This window comes from Varroa jacobsoni, unplaced genomic scaffold, assembly GCF_002532875.2.
Source record: "Varroa jacobsoni isolate VJ856 unplaced genomic scaffold, vjacob_1.0 scaffold_266, whole genome shotgun sequence".
NCBI lineage: Eukaryota > Metazoa > Arthropoda > Arachnida > Mesostigmata > Varroidae > Varroa > Varroa jacobsoni.
Window position 1 is genome coordinate 98862 of NW_019213168.1, and position 14031 is coordinate 112892.

The window sequence follows — 14031 nt, forward strand, 5'->3', positions numbered from 1 at the left end:
AAATTGTCACTAAACCTAATTAGAAGGTACATACACAAGCACAGTACGAACCTATGCAGCAGCGACGTGATAGCCAACTTCGATACGACACCTGCGTTCTGCTGGGGCATTGCGCCTGCTTGGGCTGAGCTTGACATCGGTCCATCAGTAAGGCTAAGGTTCGTCTCCGGCTGTAGGGTGACCGCATTGCCTTCGAGAAACGAGAACTGCAGCAGAGTTTCGAAGCAGGCCTTCGCAAACTCTTCACGGAGCTTACGACTCGATTCAACGTCTGCAAGGGCGGGGCGAGACATAGAAGAAAGAGAAACAACAGCGGCAGGGGGCCATGAGCTTGAGTTGTTGAGCTGGTTGATCGGGGTCGAGATCGGCTTGGCGATCTGGCCGGACGCCAGCACCGTCAAGCTCGGCGATTGCGCGGACCCAGGGGCAACCGCGAGAGCCTCGCCGGTGATCTGTACCGTGCAATAGGCACTGTGCGCTCTTGTGGACCCGGCAAGGTTAGCAGCCACCCCCGAGCCTGCTGCCGAGTTGCGCTCCGGAACGGCCCCCACTGTCGCATTATGACAACAGAGGCGACACAGGGATAGGTAGCGACAAAAAGAGAAAGGGGGAAACCGAGACGGGAGACGGAGAAAAAATGCAGATCAACAGGTAACGAAACAATAACACAAGGACAAATGCACGAGCCAGAGGGGCGGCGACAAAGGATAACAGGAAGATCGGAAGAAGGCAGACAGAGAGAAATTCAGAATAACAAAAGGCTCTGTACTTCCTATACTTTATGACCATGCATAGTTTCTAATCAATAATTAACACAGTGTAGCGATAGTAATGATAATATTAAGGATAACGTCACATCTTAGGATCCCATGTGGCAACAGTGGTAAGTCAAATGTTCTTGACAAGTTTTGCGGAAGAAGTTGAAAATCACACCTCAAATTGAACATAATCAGCTATTAATGTAATGGACATTTGGTTGGCTTGCCGGCCAAACGACAAGATCTTATAACGATGTATTCTGTATGTAAACGTGGTCTTGTATACAGCGCTAATGCCGTAATAGGGTCTGTGCAGTTTTATCCACTGGGTCGAGTAAGCTTCTAAAGTTAAGGGGCAGGTAAACTGAGTGAAAAGATCGCGTTGTTTTTTTCTGATTGATTTTTCTTGAATGAGAGCGTTTTATGTGTGATTTGATATATGCCTTAGTCGGAAAAGTCAGTGGAGCTTTAGCTAGAACCTGACTAACTTTTGTTTATGTCTTCTATATAGATTGATCCTGAGGGCATGAAAAACCACGGGTGGGTTATCGTTAGTGCGTCATTTAAAACGGTCACGACATGGTGCAGATTCTAAATCGTCGTACATAGGGATGTTTACTGGCACCAAAGCTCAAATTGTGTATTGCCGTTTCACAATAGCTTACGCTATATTATTTTACATTTTGTGGCCAGTCGAAAGGTGGTACATTTCCCATGAAAGCAACATATACACTATAGCTAGCTAAAAGGGAATTCATATTTGAAAACCGTTCATAACAGAAGGCTCTCATCACTCAGAAGAGCTGAACCAACGAACTTACCGACAGGCGCGCTCGATGTAGCGGAATGTATTGAGCCTTTATTCAGTAATGCGACTACGCGTAGAACGAAGATCTTCGGCATTTTGCCGGCATGAGGAAGGATGCATTCACGAATCAGTTGAATTACCTGGACATTGTATTACATCGATGGACAGACAGACGAACAAACAATGCAATCATCAATATCTCAAATGGGTTCCATAATTGGGCCATAAATGGGCCATAATTTGTCGCGCGAGTCACTATCTCATTTAGGTATTACTGCTGGTCCGTCTTTATTATTGTTCGTCCTTTCAATAATTGGGCTTATTTTTACCCCATAAAGGTTTGTTTGACCTAAAACCAAGAGCATCTAAGCACGTCTACATTGGACGTCGTCTAACAACCAGCTGTTTTCGAGTCGTCGTAGGGATAAGCCAGCGCAACGGATTTAAGCCACGACCTCGGTCTGTTAAGACGTCGGCTGAGCGCCAATTCTTTACACATCTCAAAGGCAGAAGCAATTGGTCGGCTGAAGATAGACGCTGTTCGGTAACCGGCCTATTCGTATCACACACGCCTTTCATACGTACTCCGGAGGCTGAATTAAGAAACGCGGTCAACTTTCGTACATTGTTTTATTTTCGTACATTAATGGTGCCTACTGATACAACCAGTACTATTTAATACTAATCTACAGCGACAAAACTACCCACTAAGCCCGAACGACATTTGCATAGCAACTCTGCGTAAAGTCTAGCTTTGGATTTGTCATGCAAAGTCGTGTGGTATGATTTAACAAAAATGAGAAATGCTCAATTCAAAGCCGTGGAATTAATTACCTGTACAGCATATCGTGTCGATACATCGAATAGCAAACTATCCTTTTTAATTGTAGTTGAAAAAAATTGTTAAAGCTGATCTTAAGAGACAATAAAAAGACATGAAAAACACCCTTCAAAGGCTCCTGAAAGGGTCACACGTACTCTCGTGTCTAGTGACTCGTCATTCTGTTGCTCTTCAAGGCTTTGATTTGGCGGTGGGACACTGTCGGAGAATAAAAACTCTTCTAGAGTTATAGCCAGATCTGCCCACATTTCCTCGAACATAGCCGCTGACCGCGTAAGACCGGAAAATAATGGTAACAAAGAAGAAGAAAGTTAGTTGCAAAAATAGGCGTTCCCTGAACAGTTATTGAGAAATTGTAAAATGCACAAGGTATGAACGTTTAGCTTACTCCTACTCTTATTGCTTTTCGTTTTCTGAATAGTAATAAAAAGGCTAAACGAACACATATCCTTCGTCAAAGGATTTCTCTAAAAAAAAAAATAAGGACTCTCTTCAAACGTTTTTCTGTAATATGTACATACGGTATTCACAGTTATTTCTGTTATGTCCTCTAAATCTCTTGAAACAAATCATAGTAAGTTTGAAGTAATCAGCAGTACCTATTTAAGTTTATTTGTTTGCATTTTTCATAAAAGCCATCGCTCGTGTTTCTTAAGCTGAGGATCATTTCATGATCTCAAAAGTGACCTTTTCTCCTTTTCTAATATAACGATTCGACCTATAAGGCGAAGCACTCTTGTCACTGTTAATGTTGATCTAACACTACAACCACGGACGGCCGTGGTAGTTTGCTTGAAGACCCTGTAGCAAGCGACTAGATGGCAGCGATTAGTGCTAGCCACCAAAAAAAAAAAAAAAAAACGACAAAAATCTAACGACAATTGCGCCATATGGCTATCCTATCAACCGTCGCTTGTATATGGCCTGACCCAAATCACTCAGTTGTCTCTTCAAAATGCACGCAAACGTCTGTAATAAATAATGGCTGCCTTTTGTATAACTAACTTATGTGAAGAACACAAGTTACTCAACGGAAAATTACTGCACGCCCGCGAAATCTATAACGTTTCAATCAATGATTATCACCGAAGTTGGACACGCGATGGGAAGTCGAAAGCAATACACAAATTGAAATAACCATCTATCTATACAATAATGGAATACTTCCCATTTGCCCCTATTGAGGCAACGGGACGTTTTGCTCAAATACACACGATTAGAATGGGCAATTGGCAGTCCGACATGGAGCGCACTTAAGAGAGAAGCAACGGCTAGTTTCCACGTTGATGATGAGGGACATCGATACTTCAGAGCCAACGGAATATGCAACGCCTGTAACAGAAAAAACAAGAAAATACTCGGCGTTGAAAAGATCGGCCAGACCGTGCGGAACGCCGTATAATTAGTGAGAATATGTGTAGGTCATGTAGTAATTTCCATGATGTCGTTTAGAAAATAGGTTGCGCATTAATCTATGATAAAATATTGTCTGCGTCGTCGTTTTATATTTTTCGATAAAAATACATACTCAGCCCGTTCATAGGGTGCGTAATACTCAAGCATCATATGGTTAAAGTTTTTTATCAATGTGAGCGTTTTACGATGTAAACTCATGCTAGTCCTGTTCGCACAGCCAATATAAAATGCTCATTTTCACAGAAGATTTGCCCTCTTTAATTTAACACAAACTTATTTTGGCAAAAAAACTGTCACTTCGCAAACCGCGAAGAAAACATTGCCTTAAAAGAACTTTTTCAATGGACATTAATATACCTAAATATAGAATAGAAATTCGAAATAATTACTGATGTACGGAACAAATTATTCTACGTTTTATATATGAACTCGATTCTGATACAAACCCCCAGCCGAGGTAAGCAATGGGACACATGGTAGTAAAGGGCGAAGGGCCATATTATAAGATTACTAAAACAATTCCCCTGACGTGGAAGCTTATTATTATTATAGTAGAATATAATAGTGCAGGCTAATACGTCTGTCGGCTTCCACTAGTTGCCACAAACCATCGGCAGCGGTCTTAACAGTTTTCCATGTGATTGTGGTCAAATCTTTTTCTCTTATCATTTTATTACGCATAATAAAATGATAAAAGTCGTGTAGATGCGCAATAAAATAATCTGAAGTCGCTTCAATTTTTTAACAATATACGTGGCTTTTACGGTCGGACTTAAACTTGAACTTCCGAGGTATACGGACTACAAAGGATTAACCAAAAGTAAGCTAATCGCATATATGTTTCTTCGAATGACCAAAGCATCGGTGAAAACGATAGTTCATCGTTTTCCAGTTGTAGCGTATGCGACCTCTTTTTATATCTCTTTGTATGAGACTCCTTTTCTAGTCCTTTTCTATATTTCCCACTCATGCTATCAAACGAGATGGGCACAATCAAGATCAGAAAACACGCTAAATTATATTGATAATATAAATAACCAGATATACAACAATATATCAAAAACAAAACATATATCGTTAGCAGGGAAAACCGAACAGACTATTGTTAAACAACTTGTAACATGTCGGACTAACGCCGCATATGGGGATTTTCTCACAACAGCTGGCAAATCGCATCCCTTTACTTATCCGGGTTGGTTCCACAATACTTTTCTTCTAATATCTATGACGACTAAGTCATTAGAGGCATTCCCTACCCTTTTTTAGCCTCGTGCCTTCCTATTCTAATACTCGCTTCCAACCGTTGTGTTGTTCTTTGAGATATAAGACTACACTCGGCCTTCCCTCTTTTCCTCTCCTTAAGGTCGCAGATAACAGGACGTTGACGACCTGCGCCGCTACCGGCCGCTATCGATACAGAACTGCGGTTAAAGACTCCCGCTAGCGCCAATCGTAGACCAGAGACCATGAGTGCCCGTTCGCCTCCAATTTACCAAGACCAATGAATATGGGACGGAGAACGAAGAGAGCCTCAACGCGTAATTACCCACACAGGCGGTTCTGGCTTGATCGTCAGCAGACGAGATGGCAAGAAAATTAAACGAAACAGCAGACAAATCCCGCCCACTCCAGGGCGCAGGCACGCGGACCAGGGGGTACCAGGGGTTATCGTTATCAATGGTATGGTACATGCTTAGTTGGATTTTGGCTAGCCTATGCCTTGAGAAATCTGTGTTTGTGCCTGTAGGTGTCTATACGTGTCCGGCAGAGCGGCTAGGACTGAAGAAGCGACGTTTACGACGAAAAAACTACTAGCGTTCATGCGGTTCATGAAATTACTTTTCTCGTCCTCGATCCAACATTTCTGGTAAAATCGGTGTTTAAAAGGGTAGTCACATTAGGGTCCGATAAAAGCGACCGAAGACAGCGAACGCAAGAACCCCTTTTCTCGATTTTCCCAAACTATATCAATCCGGAATTTACCCTGCTCGAAACACCCTCTATTCTAAGCGGGTTTTCTGCTTTTCCCTGCTCAACTAAGAGCATCATCCTTGCCGCCTTTTAGTTTCTTTTCAACACTTATGTTTCTTATTCGTTTGCTACTTTCTTTCCTTTATCGTTTGTTGTCTTCGCCAAAACTTTGTTGCGATTCATTCGCAAGAACTAGCTTGCCAAACGGTTTCTTTTGTTGGCTCAAAGGAGAAGATAACTGTTTCGACTCCTTCGCCTAAGCCTCTATTGTTGAGTCATCGATAGAACCCTGCCCATAAACCAATGTGTAACCTACGCGAGGGAAGGCTAAGTCATGCTAGCTAGGCCAAAGGTTTTCTAATGTCCTTCTTTCCTTCTACAGGAGCAGACTCCAGCGGCGGCATTTCTAGTCCCTCTGCTTTATTTCGTAGTGGAAAGGACAAAACCAGGAGAAGGCTCAGAAAGGAGTCTAGTCAGGAGGCCCATGGTACTCTCTTCGGAAGGAAAGTACAAGCGTTCACCAAAGCAGAGGAGTATGGAGGGCTTAAACGAAGACAGCGACGGTAGGGGAAGGCAATGACTAAAATGGATACCCAGCTATTCTTGGACACGATCGTTTAACCAAGGCCTGGAATGAAAATAGACTTTAGTGTAGGGTCCCGCAGGGGTTTGAAAACCGGGGAGGGAGGGACAAGCCGCCCCCCCCCCAGGGGGGGTCTGCGGGGAAGGTGAAGGGGAACTAGACTCCAGACAGAAACGAAGAGCGGGAGCGCAACGTCCTTGCGCAATTCGATACAATACAATAGCGCCACGCGCAGAGGCGGGCCGAACAGCGACAAAGTTGGATGGCAAAACAGGCCGGCCAGGAATAGCTGAAAGGAAAACAAATGAAGCAAGATTTTACGATAGAGAACGTAAGAAACGGTTGCTCTTGAATTGAGTCGATGGGTAACAGGCTGGAAAGTAAGGAGTGGAAGACGGGCAGCCTTCTGGAGGGGCCTAAGCTTATCAGGTACAAAAAGGGTGAACCCAAAAGCAAAAATGGATTCTTCAGATACCTTTTCGAATATGATCAAAACATCGATAAAAGAATAGCTTCCACAGCGCTTCCATTGTACGCATTCAAGTCCCACTTTTTCCTTTAATTAAATGGACACAATAAAAGTTCCAAAAATACCTACAGTCTAACCGTATACCAGATGCTATAACATAGTAAACAAACGACACTCGTGTTGATAATTTTAATCGGTACATGAGCAAAACCAACTAGACTGTAACTAAAGGACTTGTAACGCGTCAAACAGATACACGTGAAACTGCCCTACAAAAGCCTACCATATGAAACTTCCTTGCATCCTGTTGTTTATCTGGTTCATTTCCAGAATACTTTGCTGTTTGGCCCGATATTTCTGACGACCACTCGCGTTAACAAATTTCCCAACCGTTTTCGGCGGTTTTGTTTCACTCGCTCACGTTGTTCTGTTCGAAAAGCTCCAATGCTTCTATCGAGATGTCAGGACACACTCCGTCTTTCTCACACTCCGCCATTCAAGGTCGCAAACAACAGTACGTGTACGAGCGTCGCCCCTATCGGTTACACGAAGCATCTGCCAAACGTTCGTTAGTGCCGCTACCAGGTCTCAGACAATGAGGACCTCCAATCAGGCAGGCCAAGCGAGCAGTGAAACGCGGCAGGCCACACACGGGCTTATACATCTGGAGGGTGCAAAGCGCCCCAAAACTCAGATAAAATGACGAACGAATTTTCTCTGTTCTGCTACGGTGCACTCGCAAACAAAGGGACTAGTGGTCATTTGGGGAATTATGGTCGGCTGTTCGGACGCCGGTCTTTAAATGTGCCTCGAGCTTCTGTGCCTGCCTTCTGCGTCCGTGGAGGTTTCAACGGAAAGCGCGACGCGTACGGTTGTAACGACGTTAAAAGCACATGTAGTTCTGGCATATGAGTTCGTCCTTCTGGCCCGGAATGCGGAGGGCAAGCTTAGAGGTTGAGTTTGCAAGACGATCCGATGTATGAGACAGGAGAAGGTAAAAGCCAAAAATGTGTTTCCCCTTTTCTTGAAACTATACCACAACAGCACCTAGCCTGCTACAAACATCCTTTATTTTTGGTAATCTGTCTAGCACAGTCTCTTGAACCAATCGTCCTTGAGAACCAAAGCCTTCTCTTTGACCCATTTTTTTTTCCTTTTTCCTGTCTTTTCTCAACTTCTTTTCAACGCGCGTAGTTCCTCTTCGTTAGCTGGCTTTTTTCCTTTGCAGCCTTGGCTAGAATGGCCCTGTCATTCGCCCACAAAAGCCTAACCTGCCGGTCGTTTCTCTCCATTGGTACAAACAAAAAATATGTGCTGCGACGCACCGTGCCTACGTGAGCCTCTCTAAGTCCATCTACGAGACTCAGCCCTCAACTCAGTCGGCTGGGGTTTGGTACAAAGACGCAGCCGCTATGGCCACGGTAACGACGGCAGTGCGTAACCTAGACGAGATGAGGCCAAAGGTTTTCTGTGCCCCTGTTCCTTACTGAAGCGAACTGCAGCAGTAGCAGCCTGCCCTCCAATTTCTTGGCGCTATATTTTCTGATGGAAAGGGCATAGTCAGGAGAAGGCTCAGGGGGGAACTCAGTTAGGAATTCTCTGGTACTTTCCTGGAAAGGAAAGTAGAGGCATTCAGTGGAGCAGAGGAAAGAAGTTAGACGGGAGTTCTGGCAAGAATGGATGTCAAACCAGCCAAGTAAAAGCCCGGCCAGAAAACGGGCTACAGTAGAGGTACAAAAGGCGCGAAGGAAGAGACGAACTCCGGGGGTCCAAGGGAAGCAAAAGGGGAACTAGACTCCAGACAGGAACGAAGGGCGGGGCGTAACGTCCTTGCGCAACTCGACACAACAGAGGAGCAGGTCGCGCAGAAGCGGGTCGAACAGCTAGGCCGAACTAGCTCGGTCGAACAGTTGGAGGCTAGAGCAGCAGCGAAACATTGCAGAGAAATAACCAAAGCGACCAAATAGAGGCCTATAGTAGAGAGTGCCAGGGACGGTCTTTACATAGGTCCTAGGTAGAAGCCTAAGATGTGAGAGATAGGCTCCCTGCTACTGCTAGCGGATAGAGAGGTTGGGCAGCGACGAAAAGTCGTGACACCTATCCTTGTTGACGTCATCATTAAAATCCACTTGTGCGTGTAGCAGTGGAGTAAGAGGGCGCCACTGCTTAATTAGTATTGTCTCGTTTACGAAAACGTTGACGCCTGACGTTAAGGGAAACGAAAGGGCAAACGCCAGAGAAACGCTGTAGGGAATGGAGGTCATGGCCAATGTCCACAGCCAAACACTATGTCTAGCAATAAGTGACAATCTGTATTATAATTGGACTGGTAGGACGAGTAAAATGCAGAGCAGCGACGTCAACATTAACACTAGATGTGGGCACGAGTAATTGGTTACTGTGTTACTCTGTATCCGTTTTATAGCTGCTGTTATTTACGCTGGTGCTGCCAACGGTTTACGCAGATGAGTGTCCTTCCCATAAAAGCTCGAAAGGAGCAGCAAAGGTTCCAGTACGGCAGCCAAGTAATTCGATAAAGCACGAAGGAAGTTCGGTATAGTCGTATGAAACGAAAGCACGTCCTGTTTTCTGATTTATATTCGAAGTGTGTTATGCATACAAAGATTGTGTCTACGTATCTTAGGTTAGCCTGCTTCATGGCCTTAGCCTACCGGTATATTGATTTTGCCTAAACATTATAACCGCATAGATACTCTGTGAAATTTGCAAATGCCACACACAGTGAACAGGTGCTTCAAGCGCTTCGAAGACAGGAGTCCGTCGAAGACGAGCACCATCTTGGAAGACCTGCTAATCACGGACAAGAGATAAAATGCTCTTTACGGCTTTTTTTTTTTACCTTAATCGTCCATTATGAGCTCATGCGCTCTCGCATCACGGTCACGGGACACGGAGCTTTTCAAGACAGCGCGAACTGGTCCGACGCGAGAGCCTAGAACTGTAACACAACTAATTCTTGATTCTCCACCAAGACAATGCATCGGCTCACTATATGTATCGAAGTTTTTGCAACGTAACCCAAACCACGTATTGGTCCAATCAAGCCGTTTGTTAGGACGGCATAAACGCGTTACATCTTACGGGTATTAGTTCATTAAGACGATTAAACAAATGACTCATTCTTTTTTTTTTTCATTTCAAAGTGCTATTCACTGCAACATTACTATTAATAATTGATATAACGTTACATTAACACTAAGTGTAAACTCGCACTCTAAGCGACTCCTCCATATGACCTCAACCATAAGATATTATGAAACTCAGCGAAAAAAACATCTAGTTCAGGTCGACAAGATAAAAACAGTGTTATTCTTCGAGAACCTTTTTAGCTTATTGATCGCAGTTGAGTACCCTACATCCTGATGCCTTCCATATATATCCAGCGTTTAATATATTGAAAGTTACGAAAATATCCTACGTGTACTCGATGTGTGCGATTTGCTTGCTGGGAGCTCGCTCCCTTCGTAAGGTCAAGTTGACCCAATAGTTCCTACGCAAGTTCAGCGCTCAGTAACTGCTAAATCTAGTGTTGCAGCCTAGAAATGTTTTGGGTTCATGGAGACGCCGGGAGCGCTCAGGCTTTTTGCGTCAACGACGCTGCAAGATGCATTGTTAAGCGCCCCTGCTCTCGCGAGCATAGTCGCGCGCGCTATGGAAGGTTTCCTTTTTGCGCTTGTTTTTGTTTTTAATAAAGTGCAATACATTAATTTGGATAAAAACAAGCTAATAACACATTAGGATATATAGGAGTTTCGCTTTGCAAATACCTTACGGCTTCACAGACCAGTGTGGTCGTGGGTTCGAATAGACAATGTACTGGCTACGGGGTAGTCAGTACGCCAAAGCACGAGTTAGTTAAGTGTCCAATGTTACTAACGTTTCAACACCCTTTATATCTAAACACTTAACTGTTGTTTCTATAAGACAATTGCGCCAGCTGCATGATGAAGAATATACTTCCAATCGGCTTTGCCTATACCTATGTTGAAACTCGATGCGTACATAAATATTTGAAATCAGGTGGAATCAGGTAACTGTTTATATAAAACACAAAAGTATTCTGCATAGATTGAGCCGTCAAGGCTGTCCCTCAATTGATTGGCAATTGTTATAACAATCTGGCCATTTTTTTTGGGTGGCTGCTACACGATGCCTTATCATATGAAACTGAGCTTAAAGTAAATAGTCTTTTCTGCAAAAGTTCAAATAGGAAGCCGGTGTAATGAAATTTAATATACTTTACGATTCACTATCGTAAGAAACATCGCCAAAACGAAAAGCACGAAGCTCTTCAGCATATCAACAGGTCCTGCTATTCACGTAGCGGAAGGACTCGCGTGCATATGGCCAAATTAATTAGGGTAAATCTTGAAAATAATAAAACTTAGCTGTAATGTCTCTATGAACAGTGTACTATATTTCGTAAAGGGTTTTGGCAGAGCGCATGTGACAAGCAGCTTTATCCACAAGAGGTCACAATACAATTATGGAATGATTGTTGAATATACGTTGTTAATTTAGTTCATAAATAATGAGCTTGCCTTTTTATCGGAGTCACGTAAAACGCCAATCAATGCCTTCAACGTGACCGAGACCAAATGAGCAGGGTAATGCAGAGGCCGGCGCCTCTGATCGCCACGAGGCTTAAATGATCTCTATTGCGACCATGCAAAACACTGAAAAAGAAATGACCTTTCTCTGACGTTTATTAAGAGTTGTAAAAATCAAAAGTGAATCTGTGTGTACACACATCGTTATCCAGCGAAATACTAGCAATATAACTGCTCCGAAATCTTGTACCCCGATCATTTATTGATGGTACAATAATCGACTGGCTATGGATCCGTCCCCCTTTTAAGTTCGATTCGGTTTTTGTTCGACGTCCTAGCGACCCTTCGAACTGGGTTTGGCTGGGTCGACTTGAATCACGAAAATTGTTCCCGCGTGGACGCACAGGGACCAACAAGAACGTCGTTCCACGTTAAGTAGGGTGACGATGACGCGCATGGCTACAAAATGAAACCTATTATCGAAGGGCATTCACATAGCATATGATACACAGCACTAACAGAAGTAGCAATCGCGACAACATAAAAACAGGCCCTCCACATCCTGCTGAAATCCGGCTATGACATATTGTTCGGAATGCCCTTTGTCAGTTAATCACAACGCCTAGGTAGATGCGACAACATGGGGCAAACAGCTTAAGTGTAGTCTCTAAGTGTTATAAGCTACCCATTGCCGTCGAGTTGAAGCAAAATATATTGGCCAACCACACAGTGAATCAATTTGAGAAGTAGCGAGAGTCGACAGACGTCGACGTGACTTTGTAACGACAAGGCAAAAATCAGTCAATGGTCGCAAAACGATGCTACATTCAACAGTAAAATTATACAAGGCCATTGGCAACTGGCCTCTAGTGATATTGCCATCATGTTAATCACGCCGCAGAAACTACCGCTTACAATTTACTTCGAAGCACCGGAACATTCCGCAGTGTTTTCTTAGAGCTCAGGCGGTCCCATAGGCGTTGCATCAGTGAATTAGTCTGGACATTTCTGCTCAACAGCAATAGGTCACAGGGATCGGCTTTGGTGTAGTTTCAGGCAAGGGCCTTTAGACCGGCTTGGGATTCAACATCTAATTCCGACTTTGTGGGTTAACGACGGAAGATGAGCTATTATCGGCGTACGTGGGGTCCCGTTCCAAATACGCGAAACGGCTGACCGATTGAGTGGCTTTGTTTATTCTGACCCGCGTTCTGTCTTAGGGTATAGGTTCCGCGCTGCACGCTTTGGCCTATGCAGCTGCTGCACTTCAAGGCTGGCAAACATTTACCACCTAGCGTCAGAACTCGAGCAACGCAGGCCTCCCGATCGCGTGCAAACCTGAAGAAGCTTGAATTTATTAAATTTGAAGGCATTTGAGCATAACACAGCACACAGAATGGTAATAAAATATTAAAAGACGATTTAGATGTCATTTGCTTATAAGCTATATCTATTTTAGATGGATGCGTTTTTGTGCATATGTCAGTTGAGTCATTCTAACTACCACGTAGTGTAACGTAAAATGTAGAGAATTTACAAACCATGCCTATGATTATCTTTGAGCGCCCTATGAATAAACACCGAGCCCAAAGTTCTTTCTGTAACGCATGCTTAACTGCTTAGTCAGTTGGTCTGCTCTAGGCTGTTTCTAGGAGCGGGTCTTGGTGCCATATTAATAAAAGGCTCAAGGTCTATAACGTTTTCAAATGGCTACCGTCGATGGCTTCGCATACACTTTCTGAAAAAAAAATACGGTAATGCGATGCCGCCATCGTTAAACACAACATGCATAGCGAAAAAAAACGCGCTGGATCTGGTTTTAAACGTAGCGGTGGCTGGCGTCCTCTGGGATTAGGGCGTCAGAGCCTGGCAGCCTTATGTTAGCTGAGCGTCATATATACAAATGATTACTGAAATACGCATTGGTACCGACATCTATTATTTAATTAGTAATCTAGTTTCAAATTCGCGTAAATTAATGGTTAGATATTCAGTCAGTGAACAGACGTCTGACTTTTGTAATATGGTCACAGTATAGTGTTAGGAATACGTTTCAACAAGAAATTCAATCAAGACGCAAATAAATCGAGCTTTCCGCCTTTTACCTCTATACGCATGACGGATACTGTATAGGGTAAATGTGCAGATTCTTATGTGCACGTACATGCCATCCTTAATCGAGAACGGAAAATGTTAATATGTGAATCACTACAATAGACTTTCGTTAGAGTCTGTGGATCGGCTATTGGTTTCACTGGGGCAAATATTACCCCTATTGCCCAATGAACCAGACGTGTATGCATCAGTCCCTGATAATTCAATTTCACTTCCTTTAACGACCTAAAGGCTCAAGTGTTGTTGGACTGTGTCCACCTGCGTGAATGCGATGTACGGTTAAAGGGACGGACAGGATTTACAAGCTGACCTTGCGTAGCAGGTCATCATTTACTGTTGTTAAAAATATCAGCATGTATATATACACATACATTTGTTCTGTCAACCACAAAACCTTTGTTTTGGCCATAAGACAATGAACTGCGATGACGAATGTAGTTAAAAATAAAGCTACTATATAAGCTTCGATAATACAATATATATATATATATATATATAT

At 43.5% G+C, this 14031-nt stretch overlaps 1 protein-coding gene across 2 annotated transcripts in view; it reads right to left on the minus strand.

Annotated features, from left to right (window-relative positions):
• Nucleotides 1-14031, minus strand: part of mon2 (Mon2 homolog, regulator of endosome-to-Golgi trafficking) — an 85211-nt gene that overhangs the window by 2077 nt on the left and 69103 nt on the right. Inside the window, exons 16-19 of one of the 2 annotated variants that reach the window (XM_022830356.2) lie at nucleotides 3622-3739; nucleotides 2545-2672; nucleotides 1580-1706; nucleotides 52-550 (exon numbers count right to left, since the gene is read on the minus strand). In XM_022830356.2, the coding sequence (XP_022686091.1) occupies nucleotides 52-550; nucleotides 1580-1706; nucleotides 2545-2672; nucleotides 3622-3739 (872 nt within the window). The remainder of the gene's footprint in view (nucleotides 1-51; nucleotides 551-1579; nucleotides 1707-2544; nucleotides 2673-3621; nucleotides 3740-14031) is intronic. The other variant, XM_022830359.2, reaches the window with a different exon arrangement.